This window comes from Garra rufa, chromosome 1, assembly GCF_049309525.1.
Source record: "Garra rufa chromosome 1, GarRuf1.0, whole genome shotgun sequence".
In the NCBI taxonomy this organism is placed as follows: Eukaryota; Metazoa; Chordata; class Actinopteri; order Cypriniformes; family Cyprinidae; genus Garra; species Garra rufa.
Window position 1 is genome coordinate 65,641,978 of NC_133361.1, and position 15,311 is coordinate 65,657,288.

The 15,311-nt window shown below is 38.1% G+C and overlaps 1 protein-coding gene and 1 pseudogene across 1 annotated transcript in view; one reads left to right on the forward strand and one right to left on the reverse strand.

Annotated features, from left to right (window-relative positions):
* The window catches only part of LOC141318658 (uncharacterized), a 530,387-nt pseudogene that overhangs the window by 125,341 nt on the left and 389,735 nt on the right, over positions 1-15,311 (forward strand).
* The window catches only part of LOC141342459 (uncharacterized), a 28,466-nt gene continuing 18,248 nt past the window's right edge, over positions 5,094-15,311 (reverse strand). The window contains exons 8-10 of the mRNA XM_073846910.1: positions 8,366-8,764; positions 7,980-8,205; positions 5,094-6,494 (exon numbers count right to left, since the gene is read on the reverse strand). Of these exons, the coding sequence (XP_073703011.1) occupies positions 5,568-6,494; positions 7,980-8,205; positions 8,366-8,764 (1,552 nt within the window). The 3' untranslated portion in view covers positions 5,094-5,567. The remainder of the gene's footprint in view (positions 6,495-7,979; positions 8,206-8,365; positions 8,765-15,311) is intronic.

The following is a 15,311-nucleotide window of genomic DNA, read 5'->3' on the forward strand; positions in this document are numbered from 1 at the left end:
CACACAAATAAAAGCAGATCCTTTAAAGTTCTAAATGATGTATTATTCTTACCTTTGTGAGCTAAAGTGAAGGATAATTTTAAATTGTTTCCAGTGAAAAATGCAGATGTCCGTCAAAGTTGCGTTCGTTACTATAGCAACAGTAGACTCGTGTTTTAAAAATCAAACAATCAGTAAAAACGAGAAAAACAAGATAGATGCATAAGACAATGCATAATGGATGGTCTCTCAGAACTTCAGTACTGAATGCTATTGCAGCTGAGAAACGAGTCGTGCAGCAGTAAGAACGTAACCATAACAGATACACTTTAAAGCAAAAATAATCATTTATAAGTTAATTAAATGTCAATAATTAACTGCACAAACTATAGCAATCACGGAGTGATCCTTGCTCTGTCCCAAACATGGATATACTGTACATTATGCGTGTCCAATCAGTCATTTGTAATACAATACTGCCACCTGTTGGCGCATTTGTGTAACTTTGAGAACCTCTGTTACGTCGTGATAACGAGAAAAATAACTCATGATAACGAGAAAACAACTTTTGTTATGTCGAGATAACGAGAAAAATAAGTCATGATAATGACAAAACAACTTTTGTTTTCTCGAGATCACGAGAAAATGAAGTCGTGATCACGAGAAAACAACTTTTGTTATGTCGAGATCACAAGAAAATTATGTCGTTATCACGACAAAACAACTCGTTATGTCGAGATCACGAGAAAAATATGTCGTGATCACGACAAAACCAGAAGAAAACCTCTTAGGACTTCCGTACCTTTCCTTTATTAGGGAACAGGTGTTACAGTTGAAACCCAAAACGTTTTGCATGTTTTCAGTGCAATATTTGAATGAAATGGGTAAAAATTACAGCCATTTCAAATATTTATTTACATTGTATTACACACCTTCCAGTCACTCAGACTTGAGCATTCAGACACATTGTTTAAATGTATGTAATAATAAACAAAAACAAAATAGTTTTAGGCTCAGCCTTAAGGTTAACCCTCTGGGGACTGAGGGTGTTTTTGGGCCCTGAAGAAGTTTTGACATGCCCTGACATTTGTGCTTTTTTCAGTATCTTAAAAACATATGAATGGCCCAAATCTGATTATATTGTAATCAGCACAATTTGGGCTACAATAATATGTAAGCAACATGAATGTACATGTTTGTGTTTTTGAGAAAACAACGTTTATGCGTGCTTAGTGAAAAACAAAATTTTTGAAGTCACTGAAATAAAGTCATGAAACACATACAGAATATTTGTTCACAAGACTTTGAGAACTGGATGTGTTAGGCTAGAGTTTTTTCTATCAAATGATGTGAAAATCATCTCGTTCACTTGTTTACACAAAACAGTATATTGATTTAAATTTTTGAAGACACTTTTTGTTTAGAATGGCTGTATGCGAAGAAGGCGTGAATGATCATGAATAATGCTGTGATTCACACCTGAGAAGACAAAGACCTGCATAATGAGCCGCATAATTAGTTATTCAGTCAGATGACTGAGAGGAACAAAGGAATGAATGAAGGAGGAATATAAGGAAAAAATATGTTTGTAGCTTATTTTGAATAGATTTATTTATCAAGAAAAATAACTTGAGATTCACTTGTGAACTTCTTTAACATCTGAAGATGGTACAGTGCTCTCAGGAAAACAGTTTGAGGAGACTCAAGTAAATGTCAGCAGGATTCATGTGTTGAGCAGGTTTCCAATCACTAAAAACAACAAAACAAAACATCTGTGAGCATGTTAATATCAGCAGCATCATACTATTTATTTATATATATATTATGATTTTGTAGTCATAGACCCACACATTTTGTACAAATGTAAAAAGGACATTTTATATCTGAGAAACTAATAAAAATTGTTTATCGTGTTAAACATCCATTCGAGAACATAGTATTAATACATATTGTCAAAACATACACTAAGTGTAAACCCTCATATTACATCCTACTGTTGTAAGATACATTAATAACTAAATAAATAATTATGATCTTATAGTCAAACATAAGCATGCTTTGTGTGTATTATAGAATACAAAGAAACTAGGCTATATTATAACTGTTAAGCTTAAATGTGAACACTATAACCTTTATATTGCATCATTCTTTATTGAACAGACTATTAAAAACATACTGGCATCGTGAGTCATTTAGATGCAGTGAAATGAAACGTACTTTATAATGTTTCACTTGCTGTAGTCAGGAATTATAGTTGGCAAAAAGTCTTAACTGGTAAAATGTTTGCACATTCTGTCACAGTAATAACTAACAAGTAGGCTAATAAGAGAAAAAAAAAAAACTTACTCATGTCTTCTGAAGTACGTTTTATTCCTGACAGAGTCTTCTTCCAGAAATGACTAACTTGAACGAAGTTTCTCCTTTGTTTACCGTGATGTGGGCGTCTACTTTTGGCGCGGCGCCCTCACGTGGACGATTTGAATATGAATAGCGAACAGCTCATGGGCGTGATCTAATTATAAAATAATGAAGCAGACCGGAGAGACTGGACATCGTGTTGGTTTCATATTGATTATTTTATCACAGGATATTTGTTTTCGGTAAAACTTACTTCGTTTGAAAGTATACATATCAAGCTTTGTCTAGACATATTGCTCATGTCTCTGTGTTGTATATTGGCTGAGTTATAGTATATTTTACTGACGCGTTTCTGAATGAAGATCACGGAGATCAACGCGGCAGACAGCACACCCTTTTTGTTTTCTTTATTTTGCAAAATCACAATGTTTTTTGATTTTGTGAGTATATACAAATAAAAGTAGACCCTTTACAGATTCGATTGATGTACTGCTTTTATCTGTACAATCAGAAATGACAAAGTAATTAAAGTTCCTTTTGGGAAACTGCCTCAAAACGCCCCAGGGCGTTTTTCGTCCCCAGGGGGTTAAGCTTAAGGAATCTGGCGAACCCACAAATTACAGTCCTCCATCCAAGGCTGCGAATATAGCAATCTCGGGTCGCAGCACCCCTTTACCCATGGTCATCAGGACGCATCACAAGACCATCGGCAAGCCTGGGGCGTGCCCCGGACAACCTGCAACCGCCAGTTCCTGCTCTCCTCCCCTTTCAATGGAAGATCAGCGTGAGCCTGCCGCTGGCTGCAAAACCCCATTAGCCGGCCATGGCTTACCACACTCCAAACACCCTCCCCTACCCATGGCCTGCAGCGCCACCATCCAATTCCAGCACAAGCATGCCTCTGCTAACGGTGCAAGCCCCACCACTAGCTATTCCCCCTCTCCTTCCCTCTTTTTCTTCTGCCCCAGGAATCGCCCATAGTGCAAGCATGCCTCCGCTGTCATTCCCAGCAGCTTCTTTTCCTCCTTCCCAGGCTAGACCTCCCTTCACACTAGCCTCTTCCAAACTAATTTTTAAATCAGTTGAATTTTTTTCAAATTCTGTTTTTATTTATAATTATTTTATTTCCTCTTATTTACAGCACTTTGTATTATCATTGTGTATGAAATGTGCTATATAAATAAACTTGCCTTGCCTCTGTCAGTTCCTCTAAATGCCACAGCACTGGATCCAACCACCGTACCTAATGCCATCAGGACCCAGATTTTGTCAGGTGCAGATATTGACCTTTTTCCCTGCTATCTCCCATTTCTCCTTCATCCTCAGATCGCAAAATCAATTGTGGAGAATTTTCAGTATCCCTTAAAAACTCAGCTCACAACCCATCCTGCATTCTGTCGTTCGCTGAATTCACCATCGCTTTTAACCGATAATCGCTGAGCTCACATTATCATACGGAGACTCACATTTCTATACTTGCCAAAAGCTCTTCTCAGCCAAATGTGCAGTCACATTGGACCCTGAACTTCACAGCAGGGTATTTTTAGGCTGCCGCAACATATTTTCCACAGCTCCATCTCCCACTCCACTATTACCTGCCTCTTTATAAACCCATCTGCCTGAACCTTCCCAGCCAAAATCTACCAGCTATGTCCCACACCTCATGGATACCCCTGACATCCCCACTCCCTCACCCCCTCTCCTAGAAGCTTTTCTTATTTCCATTCTTCAAGCCGTCTACCCCAGAACCCTTCAGTCTTACCTAACAGCATGGAATGTTTTAAAACATTTCACTTAGCATACAAATTTTTCCCTGCTATCGATTACCACATTCATATCTTACCTAAACATCATCAAAACCTCCAACTTGGCTCAATCAAAGGGTACCTAAGCGGGATCCAATTTTTTCCAGGAATCAAAAAAACCCATCCCACTGGCCCTGACACCCGCCAACTTATAACCCTAAAAATTCTAAACATTTGCATCTACACTCTCTGAAAAGTCTACCAGTCCATCCACATCGCCCGTACCCTAGATGCCATGTTTATCCTGGCTTTCGGTTTTAGGATTTTTGGGAAGAGCTCACACTGATAATTAACAGAGCCAATTCATCATCAGTAATCACACTCCCTATCCAATCAGCACGAGAAAGATTCCCTGTAAATAACCAAAGCAGACCTACCTTCTTCCTCCCCCTTTTTTCAGCACCATTCCACCACACCGTCTCCTCACCTTCAGCCCGGGCTCGGGAATTACTGCCGAGCTCAGAGCCCTCTCCCGGACAGCATGCCAGATACGCCTAACCTTTCACTCAGTTTATGATCCGTAAGAGTGAACTTGTGAAAGAAAGACTAAATTAAATCACTATTGACATTAAAACAGAACATTTATTGATTTGTCTTTTGTTTCATCAATCTTATTAGTTTCTTTGAAATTCTTGCACTTAACTCACTCAAGGTGAGTTTAAGTAAACTGCAAAAAATTTGTAATAGATGCAATGAATAAGTACAATCCTTCAAAAATTAAGATGAAATTGGATCCCATTAAAATCCTGTAGAAATGATCATGCAGCATATTTATGCCTTGTCCTATAAGACAATCCTATAAGACCATTCCTAATTGGTTCCAAAACTGATTATTACAGCCTTCCACAAAGCTGCCAATGTAGGTGGTAGAAGTGAGCAAGTAACTGGTGTGTGCAAATTAAATTAATGCACACTGATGTTAAATTGCTAACAGTGTCCTTTATTGGGCTTCAATCAAAAAACAGTGCACTTCCTGTGAGCTCTCCTTCCAATTCTTGATATACAAATGTGAAGTTCTTACATTGTAGACAGAGCAAACACATTGTCTATAGTCCATATTATTCCTTGCACATTTATGCATTAAGCTCAGTCCAACACAATAGAGCTAGTTGACACTGTAAAGTGTACCATGGACAAAACACATTGCTTTAAAAAGTGAATTAGAATTTCTATCATTGTAGGAGCCCTGTATAGGATTCTTATTGGAATCCTTTCGGATTGTTTTGACAAGGGAACATTTTGCAGATTCTGAAAGGGGGTGTAAACTTTTGATCTCAACTGTAATTGTGGTTGCAACAATGTGGTTGCTAAGAAACAAAGAGGTGTAAGTCTGTAGAGTAATTTACAACAGCTTTGGTTGTGGCCATTCAGAATCAAGGACTGGAACTGTCCATTCTAGATATTTAGTTTGAAACTCTGTCCATGCTAAGGGGATCTGTTAGACTTCTCTTTATTGTGAATCTTCATGTGCCTGCCAAGGCTTCCTTTTTGACTGAAATGGTTTCCACACTGTTTGCATGTGTAAGGCTTCTCTCCAGTGTGAACTCTCCTGTGAATGTAAAGGTAAACTTTACGAGTGAAACTCCTTCCACACTGTTGGCAGGTAAAAAGGTTTTCTGTAATGTGAACATTCTGGTGAACTTTAAGGTTTCCACTTTCACTGCAACTCTTTCCAGACTGAGGGGATCTGTAAGGCTTTTCTCTATTGTACATTTTCATGTGACTTTCAAGTTGTCCTTGTTGCCGGAAACTCTTTCCACGCTGTTTGGATGTATAAGGCTTCTCTCCAGTGTGAACTCTCATGTGTCTGTTAAGGCTTCCTTTTTCAGTGAAACTCTTTCTACACTGATTGCATGAGTAAGGCTTCTCTCCAGTGTGAATTTGTATGTGTCTGTTAAGGCATCCTTTACGAGTGAAACCCTTTCCACACTGGCTGCATATATAAGGCTTCTCTCCAGTGTGAAATCTCATGTGTCTGTTAAGGCTTCCTTTTTCAGTGAAACTTTTTCCACACTGGTTGCATGAGTAAGGCTTCTCTCCAGTGTGAATTTGTATGTGTCTGTTAAGGCATCCTTTACGAGTGAAACTTTTTCCACATTGTTCGCATGTGTAAGGCTTCTCTCCAGTATGAATTTTCATGTGCCTTTTAAGGTGTCTTTGTTGGAAACTCTTTCCACACTGACAGCAAGTGAAAATACTCCTAGTTCCCATCTTTTGAGCTCTTTTCTGTTTAAAGGTATTTTCAGACTGTAAGGAACAAAAAGATTTTTCTCCAGATATGAAATCATGATTCTCAAACTGATCTTTCTCTTCAGTTTCATTAAGTTCTTCTCTCTCCTCTTTCAGTGCTGTTAGGTCTAAGGTGGAAAAACAAAGAGATAAAAGTTAACCACAGTTTACTTCTATGGGGGGCGATCACTTTATATGCTGAATAAGAGCTCGTTCTTTTGACAGCATCAAGTATTTATTATAAGTAAAATTTAACAGAAGTTTGGTTTTCCCTGGTCGCTGTTGAGGTAAGTTAAACCACGTTAAGCTGTTCCCTTATAATGGGCTTATATGGGGGAGAAAATGCTTAACGTGATATTATTCACTTTATCTGTGGAATAAGGGCTCGTTCTTTTGATAGTAGTTAGTGTTTGTTACAAGTAAGGTTTGACAGAAACTTTAAACGTTTTAGAACGTCCCGTTTATCCATAACTTTCAAGGTAAGTAACGTAGCTAACGTTAGAGAGCAATCAGGCTAACAAATGACTAGTGTGTCCACTTAGACTGAGGACTAGGGTTGTAAGGTTTTGTATGGATAGTATAGAGGACATGTTCAACTTTATTAAAGTAATATAACAGTTGTGGTCTTGATGTTACAAACAATCTTGCTCGATGTTTTCGCCATCTTTGTTGTTTAACTGGTTACCGGCGTACTGGGGCGGAAATAGGTTTACACAGCAATTGCGTATTTCCGGTGCAAAATGCGGAAGTTGTGAGAAAGGTCTATTGGCAGACATGGTGCTACGCAAATTCAAACCAATCAAAAGCATCAGAATAGCACCGCTTTAATAACTGGCCTTAGCAGAAGGCATCGTGCATATCAAAAACAGGCAAAGCAACCGATTAATATATATTATTAATATTATTATTTGTAATCTTTAACATTTTCATAAGTAACTAATTTAATTACACATTTTTCTAAGTAACTGTAACGAATTACTGTTACATTTATTTTGTAATGAAATTACATAACGCCGTTACATGTAACTAATTAACACCCCAACACTGCTTAATGGCAATATTGCACTGGTCTGTTGGATTTAGTTGAACAAAAATATACAATGTTTTGTTCCTTAAGCTTATGTATTCAGTCATTATTCAATGGTATACTAAAAATCCTTATATGAAAAAACGTACTTCTCTCTGTTCTCAGGTCAAATATTTATATGCGATTAATTTCGATTAATTAATTACAAAGCCTCTAATTAATTAGATCATTTTTTAATCGAGTCCCGGCCCTAGTAAAATTATTATTACACCTCCGGAAACACAATATAAAAAAATACTTTAAAAGAAAACAGGAAATTTTTTCACACCAATTGAAAGTGAAAAAGTGAAAGTGAAGTGACAACTTCCAAGTATGTTGAATTGTGCTCTGTGTTGAATTCATCAAAGCGCACACACACACACACACACACACACACACACTCACTCACTCACTCACACACTCACTCACACACTCACTCACTCACTCACTCTCACACTCACACACACACTACTATAGCTGTCCATCGTTTCCGATGATGACGCTTGCTTTGGGATGGATGGGGGGGGGGGGGGGTCAACGACGTTGCCGTTGATGCCACTTCTCGTGGGCATTGAGGCCGATCCTTGAGCCGCACACTCGTCCGCAGGTGGTACAGGGGAAACCAGAGGACAGAGGAGCCCCAACTGCCCTCTGGTGTCTTTGTCTGCGTCTCTCGGCTCTCCGCTGTTGGTCTCTGTTGTGGATTTGTGAAACTGCTTGGGCACAGGTAACCTGCCAGGCTGATCTGTCCTGTGCCAGAGCTTCAAGCTGCATAGGATTGATGTTTGAATGCTTTAAGAGTTCCTTAATGTGGTCCTTATAGCGCTTCTTTTGTCCACCAGCTGCTCGTTTGAGTCCTTGTAGTTGGCCGTAGAGGACTTGGCGAGGCAAGCGGTGGTCCGGCATACGGATGGTGTGCCCTATTCACCGTAGGTGTTTCTTAGCCACAGCGGCTTCCATGCAGATAGAGTTAGTGCTCTGTAAGATTTCCGCATGTTGGACTCGGTCCATCCAGGAGAGGCCGAGGATCTTCTGGAGGCAACGGATGTGGAAGGATTGCAAGAGTGGGATATGTCGGCTGTATGGAGTCCATGTTTCCGCCCCATAAAGCAGGGTGGAGACACACACGGCATTATAAACAGCAACCTTGGTGCTGACCTTTAGGTTTCGGTTTTCACAAACCCTGGTACGAAGGCGACCAAATGATGAAGATGCTTTTTTGATTCGAGTGTGTATTTCCATATCAAGGGAGGAGAAAGAGGACAAAGTTGAACCAAGGTAAGTGAACTGATCTACATTTTTAAGTGGGACACCGTTAATATGGAAGCTGGGGGGTGGAGAGGTTTGAGAGAAGATTTGGGAAATAACTTCAGTTTTTTTAATGTTAACCTGAAGACCAAAGGATTGGTAAAGACTGGCTATTGTGTTGAGGGCGTGCTGCATAGATTCAGGACTATGTGCTAGAATCGCGCAGTCATCAGCATATTGTAGTTCAGCTATACAGCAGAATTTGGTCTTTGTGTAGGCCTGCAACCTCCGGATGTTAAAAAGGCTTCCATCAAGGCGGTATTCAAAAACAACACCGTCCTTGTGTCCTAAGGCACAGTGAAAAAGACACACACACACACACACACACACACACACACACACACACACACACACACACACACACACACACACACACACACACACACACACACCAGGAACATGCAGCCAGAGCACTGGGCAACTAATGCTGTTAAACAAAACTGGTCCGAGGAAGGCTAACCGTCAGGCTAAGCTGAATCCTGAAACACTAGAAATAATAGAAAACAGCCTACATTTTAACTGGTGACTCTTGAAAGTGAAGGGAGCACTGCTGTGCTCAACTATAAAAGACTTGGCTCTCAGATCGAGAGAACTCACATGTTTCATCTGAGACTGGTAGCTTTATCAGGCATTACATGCAGACAAAATGAAAAGTACATCGAAAATGTTCTGAAGACAATTCTGAAAGGTTTCCTTCACAGGTACAGTGATATAAAACATTGATTTTGAAACATAGTGCTCATGTTTGTTCAACAAAGTTAAAGCCTTCTGGAAAATCTATTTGTGGCGGTCAGTTTTGATATTGTGGTCAGTCGCCACAAATTAATCAATGTATGTAAAACACCACAGAACAACAACCTGAGCCCAATTTATGCCTACTCATCACCTTAAAGTGTGTTTAACAACTTGTACATTACAATCTTACACCTCACAGAATTACATCAGAATTTATCTTCAATGATTGTGCTTTTGTTTTGGCTTAATTTGTGTTTGTTTTATTGTCAGACTTGCTTTACATTTACAACACTGTTTTCTCCTATTTTGTACTGTTTTCTGTATTTCCAACATTGTCTTGGTCTACAAAAATAAGTTTTGGTAAATGAAATGATCTTACTTGAAGAATTGCATGAAAAAGTATCATCTGTTTAATTTGTACAGTCTCAGTGAGCTTTTATGAGGTTTCATGTAATGCGCAGTAAGGCGAATTTAACATTTTCTAACATTTCAGTGCGGATGAGAAAATTTTAAAACAAAAAGGCTGTTTTCAATTGTATGTGGATTCATTTAGATGTAGCCTAAGTGTTAACTTGTTTTATTTGCTTACCAAATTCTTTAAATTAACATGTAGGTAACATTTCAAGGTTTGCTTGGTGCAAACTAAATTATTTTCTTAGTACTTAGCATAATCAGCATAGCATATGCATATCTTAGCATAATTAGCTAAAGTGCTAGAAATCAATGGTTTTAGTATTAGAAGCAGATACTAGGTTTAATGTTAAGAAGAAGTTACACTTCTGTCAAATGTCAAAACATTTCTACACTCGTGTGACATTATTCATAAATATAATTCATTTCTGTAATGTCCTTTAAGAATAAAAATCAACCTGTTTGTTCCTCAGTATCTTCATGTTTCAATGTTTCTTCAATCTTCATGGCTTCATTCTCCTTTTTTATAAAATCCATCTTTGTTTGTTCCTCAGTATCTTCATGTTTGACTCTGAATGTTTCTTCAATCTTCAGGTCTTCACTCTCCTCTTTAATAAACACCATCTTTATAATAGTGTGTCACGTGGATCTCAGTTGATTCAGTAGGGTTTTTTCTGTGTTTGGACACTTTTGTCCTGTTTAAGATTAGAATAATTAACAAAAAGTAATTATTCTCAAAAATAAATGCAAACTAAATCTCTCTGTGTTCACTACAGCGGACAGTGCACTGGTAAGAGACTCAGAGTAATAGTTAATGAGAAATGACCTGACTAAAACAGGTATTACACACATAGTTAATATTAATATTTAATTTTTGCATTAAATTATTTGTACATAACATTTAATAATTACACTTTCATGAAAACATTTGCAGTTTGTTTGTGTTTGTTGTCACTGAATGAGTCGATTCAAACGCTTCGAATCACTGAATCATTTCACCACTGATTCGGTTCAGATTATTTAGATTCGCATTTCTCTCACTTTCTACTTTACGGAACAAAATGAGTCACGCATTTTCTGTTATTAATATGAGGGTGCATTTTACTCGCAAAAATAACAAAGCATTACAATGTTGTATTTAAGATTGAAAGCTTGTAAAAACTTTTAAATTGACCACAGTTTGCATTGATTAAAAAACTTAAAAACCACAAACCTTTCTTCAGCCGAATCACAACAAATGCAGGCTAGGGGCGCCGCTTTATTACGTCACATCACCAAAATAAAAGTCCCGTTTATACACTGATGTGTTTTATGTGCTTTCCACAATTATTAGCATGTTAAATGTAGAAACTATTATATTTTCGCTTGTTAAATTAATGTACATTTACGAACCTATACTTTGCAAGTGTTTCTGTACAAAAGATGAGGGAGTGACTGTTAATCTGACATAATACACTCTTTTGACTCATCAACGTCTTATTTATTTATTTACTTTTCCCCATTATTTAGAAAGTCACTGAAACACTATCATGGATTTTTTTCTTTTGCTATTGTGGCGAATGAGAACACAAAAATATATTTGCTGCAGTTTACTTTACATAACTATGATGACTTTTACTTCTGAGAGCCCTGGAAATGTGACTAATTCATGAGTGCTTATACTGCACGTGCACACAATGAACTCAATTAATGCATTATTTTGTTTAATTATTACAATACTATGAACTATAATCTACAATAATTATAATTATAATTTTATAGTTTTTAATTTAATAATTTGTTTATTTTTTGTAAACGTAACTGTTTTTTTTGTAAAATGTAATTCTGTGACAGAAAGGACAACATACTGCATCAAATTCTTCAATATCTCTTAGACCATTCCACTGGTGTGTCAGTAAACTCCCAGATGAGAGAAAACTGGATTACTGGACTAAAAATATTACCTTAAAGGATCCTTCTATAAAAAAGTGATTTATGTTTCATTTGGTACAGATGAGACCCCAGAATTTGAAGAAGGGGTGAGCTACTTGGTGAAAAACCATACCTTGTCAAACAACTATGAAAGCCAAGCATCTTTGTTGAATCAGCCACCAGCAAATTTAAAATCAGCCCACTGACCCTGACTGAAGATCAGGAAGAGGAGCCAAAGAGATACTTGTTTAATTCTCCCCTCTGGGTTTCAGCAGACAAAGTGGAGCCAACAGAGGAAGGGTATGTCAGTCTCCTGGGAGAGATAGAGGAATTAAGTACATATAACAGAGGATCTCACTGGATTAAGAGTTAATTCTTATAAATAAATTGTTAGCTTTGTTTTTCTGTTTTCACACTTGCTGAAGGTAATTAACAAAAAGTAGTTTGACCTATAGCATGCAGGCATTGAACATAATTGACCAATCAGGGCACGTGAGAAGGTGGGATACAGAGAACCAAAAGGTCAAAGCGATGCAACTACAGTCATGGCCAAAAGTTTTGAGAATGACACAAATATTAGTTTTCACAAAGTTTGCTGCTGAACTGCTTTTAGATCTTTGTTTCAGTTGTTTCTGTGATGTACTGAAATATAATTACAAGCACTTCATACGTTTCAAAGGCTTTTATCGACAATTACATGACATTTATGCAAAGAGTCAGTATTTGCAGTGTTGGCCCTTCTTTTTCAGGACCTCTGCAATTCGACTGGGCATGCTCTCAATCAACTTCTGGGCCAAATCCTGACTGATAGCAACCCATTCTTTCATAATCACTTCTTGGAGTTTGTCAGAATGAGTGGGTTTTTGTTTGTCCACCCGCCTCTTGAGGATTGACCACAAGTTTTAAGATCTGGGGAGTTTCCAGGCCATGGACCCAAAATTTCAACGTTTTGGTCCCCGAGCCACTTAGTTATCACTTTTGCCTTATGGCACGGTGCTCCATCGTGCTAGAAAATGCATTGTTCTTCACCAAACTGTTGTTGGATTGTTGGAAGAAGTTGCTGTTGGAAGGTGTTTTGGTACCATTCTTTATTCATGGCTGTGTTTTGGGGCAAAATTGTGAGTGAGCCCACTCCCTTGGATGAGAAGCAACCCCACACATGAATGGTCTCAGGATGCTTTACTGTTGGCATCACACAGGACTGATGGTAGCGCTCACCTTTTCTTCTCATGACAAGCCTTTTTCCAGATGCCCCAAACAATCGGAAAGAGGCTTCATCTGAGAATATGTCTTTGCCACAGTCCTCAGCAGTCCATTCGCCATACTTTTGGCAGAAGATCAATCTGTCCCTGATGGTTTTTTTGGAGAGAAGTGGCTTCTTTGCTGCCCTTCTTGACACCAGGCCATCTTCCAAAAGTCTTGGCCTCATTGTGCGTTCAGATGCGCTCACACCTGCCTGCTGCCATTCCTGAGCAAGCTCTGCACTGGTGGCACTCTGATCCCGCAGCTGAATCCTCTTTAGGAGATGATCCTGACTAGGGGTGGGTATCGTTTGAATTTTATCGATTTCGATTCCGATTCCGATTCCACTTATCGATTCCGATTCTTTTCGATTCCCAGTTTCGATTCCGATTTAGTAAAAAAAAAAAAAACAACAAACACAAAAGTCAAACATTAATATATTAAACATGTTTATTTTCAGTGCTAGCTTGCAACATATTATTTTATTACAGGGGTTCTCAACCTTTTTTATATCAGGGCCCCCTTCTTCTTGGGTCAATTTTGCAAGGCCCCCCTATGCCTGACATTTCCTCTAAAGGTGTTTATTTTTTAACCTTTTTTATTAACCTAAACATTAGTTTTGCCTTTTTATTTTCTCCTGCATGTTATTAAAAAAAATCAAGCAAACTTTAAATTAAAGCTATACTTTTGAATTTAAAAGAAAATCCTCTGCTCTAACTTTTTAACATGAATACACACATACAGATTTAAAGCACCTAAATTATTTAATTCAGACATTCTTCACAACTTCAGAGTACTCTTTCTTAAGTGACTGAATATCTACTGTTTGTATTCATTATAAAATAAACATATAAATGAAAAATACAGTAAATACATTGTAAATCTGTTTATGCTGGTGCTCATATGTGCTTAAACACCACTGACCCTTACAAGATCCACCTCTATGGGTAAGCATTCATTATAAAAAACTCACAGGACATTCATTTTGAAAACTATGCAAATATTTTGAAATTTCACGCAAAAATACTATGGATCAGAGCACCGAAAGCATGAATAGTTTGTGAATCAACAGCGGACTTATGCGTGCCTAATGTACGACTCTGATATACAAGAATGAATACATTAGGCACGCGCGAGTTCGTTACTATTACTCTGGTCATCTTTGCCTTTACATTAGCGGGAGGGTTTGTTTCATGCAGCCAAGATATAAAGTAGATACCTGTCTTCCCGCGGGGGTATAAGTGACTTTTATGTGGGCTTTTGCGGGACGAAATAACATATTCCTTCTGGAGTGGGCGGGCGCAGGACTAAAATCCGTCCCTTGCAGATCTCTAAGATGAAGTTTGCGTGCAGCGGTAGATTTGTCTTCGGTTTTTACAAAGCGTAGACACACTTTTAAATGCTTACCGTGATCCATCTTTTCGACTGATGTTTACATTACCACGTAAAGTCCTGGCAGATTGCACGCGCGGAAGGTCCTGGCAGATCACTAGATGGAAAAAATGCAACCAGGAATCGAAACGAGGAATCGAAATTTTAATATTATAACAAGTATCCGATTCTTTATCTTAAGTATCCGATTCCAGAATCGGAATCGATTTTCGATTCCCAACCCTAATCCTGACGCTTGCTGGACTTTCTTGGATGCCCTGAAGCCTTCTTAACAATTTTTTTCGGGATTAAGTTAATTTTCATGGCAAAGAAGGACTATGCAATTCAGCTGATCACTCTTCATAACATTCTGGAGTATATGCAAATTGCTATTATAAAAACTTAAGCAGCAACTTTTTTCCAATTTCCAATATTCATGTAATTCTCAAAACCTTTGGCCACGACTGTACATATAGGTGTGTACATATTACATAGTAGTAGTAGATTGCATTTTGTATGACTTCAAAGTACTGTGAGAGAAATTCAAAAGCATGCAAAGCCATCTGCTCCCTATATCCTTATCTCAGAGTGCTTTAAGGTCATAGTGATATGGTATATAAATGTGTATAATTATATTAATTTTATATATATATATATATATATATATATATATATATATATATATATATATATATATAGAATTATACAGCACCCTTATGGCCCCTCGAGTACCTTGATCCGTCATGGCTCCCGAGGCTCCCTGATCCACCATGGCCCCCCGGACAGCACTTTGATCTGTCATGGCTCCCCAGGTTCACTGATCTGCCATGTCTCTCTGAGCTCCTTGATTCACCCTGGAGGCCAAGCCCCCTCCCCGGTTGATTATGTTACAGACC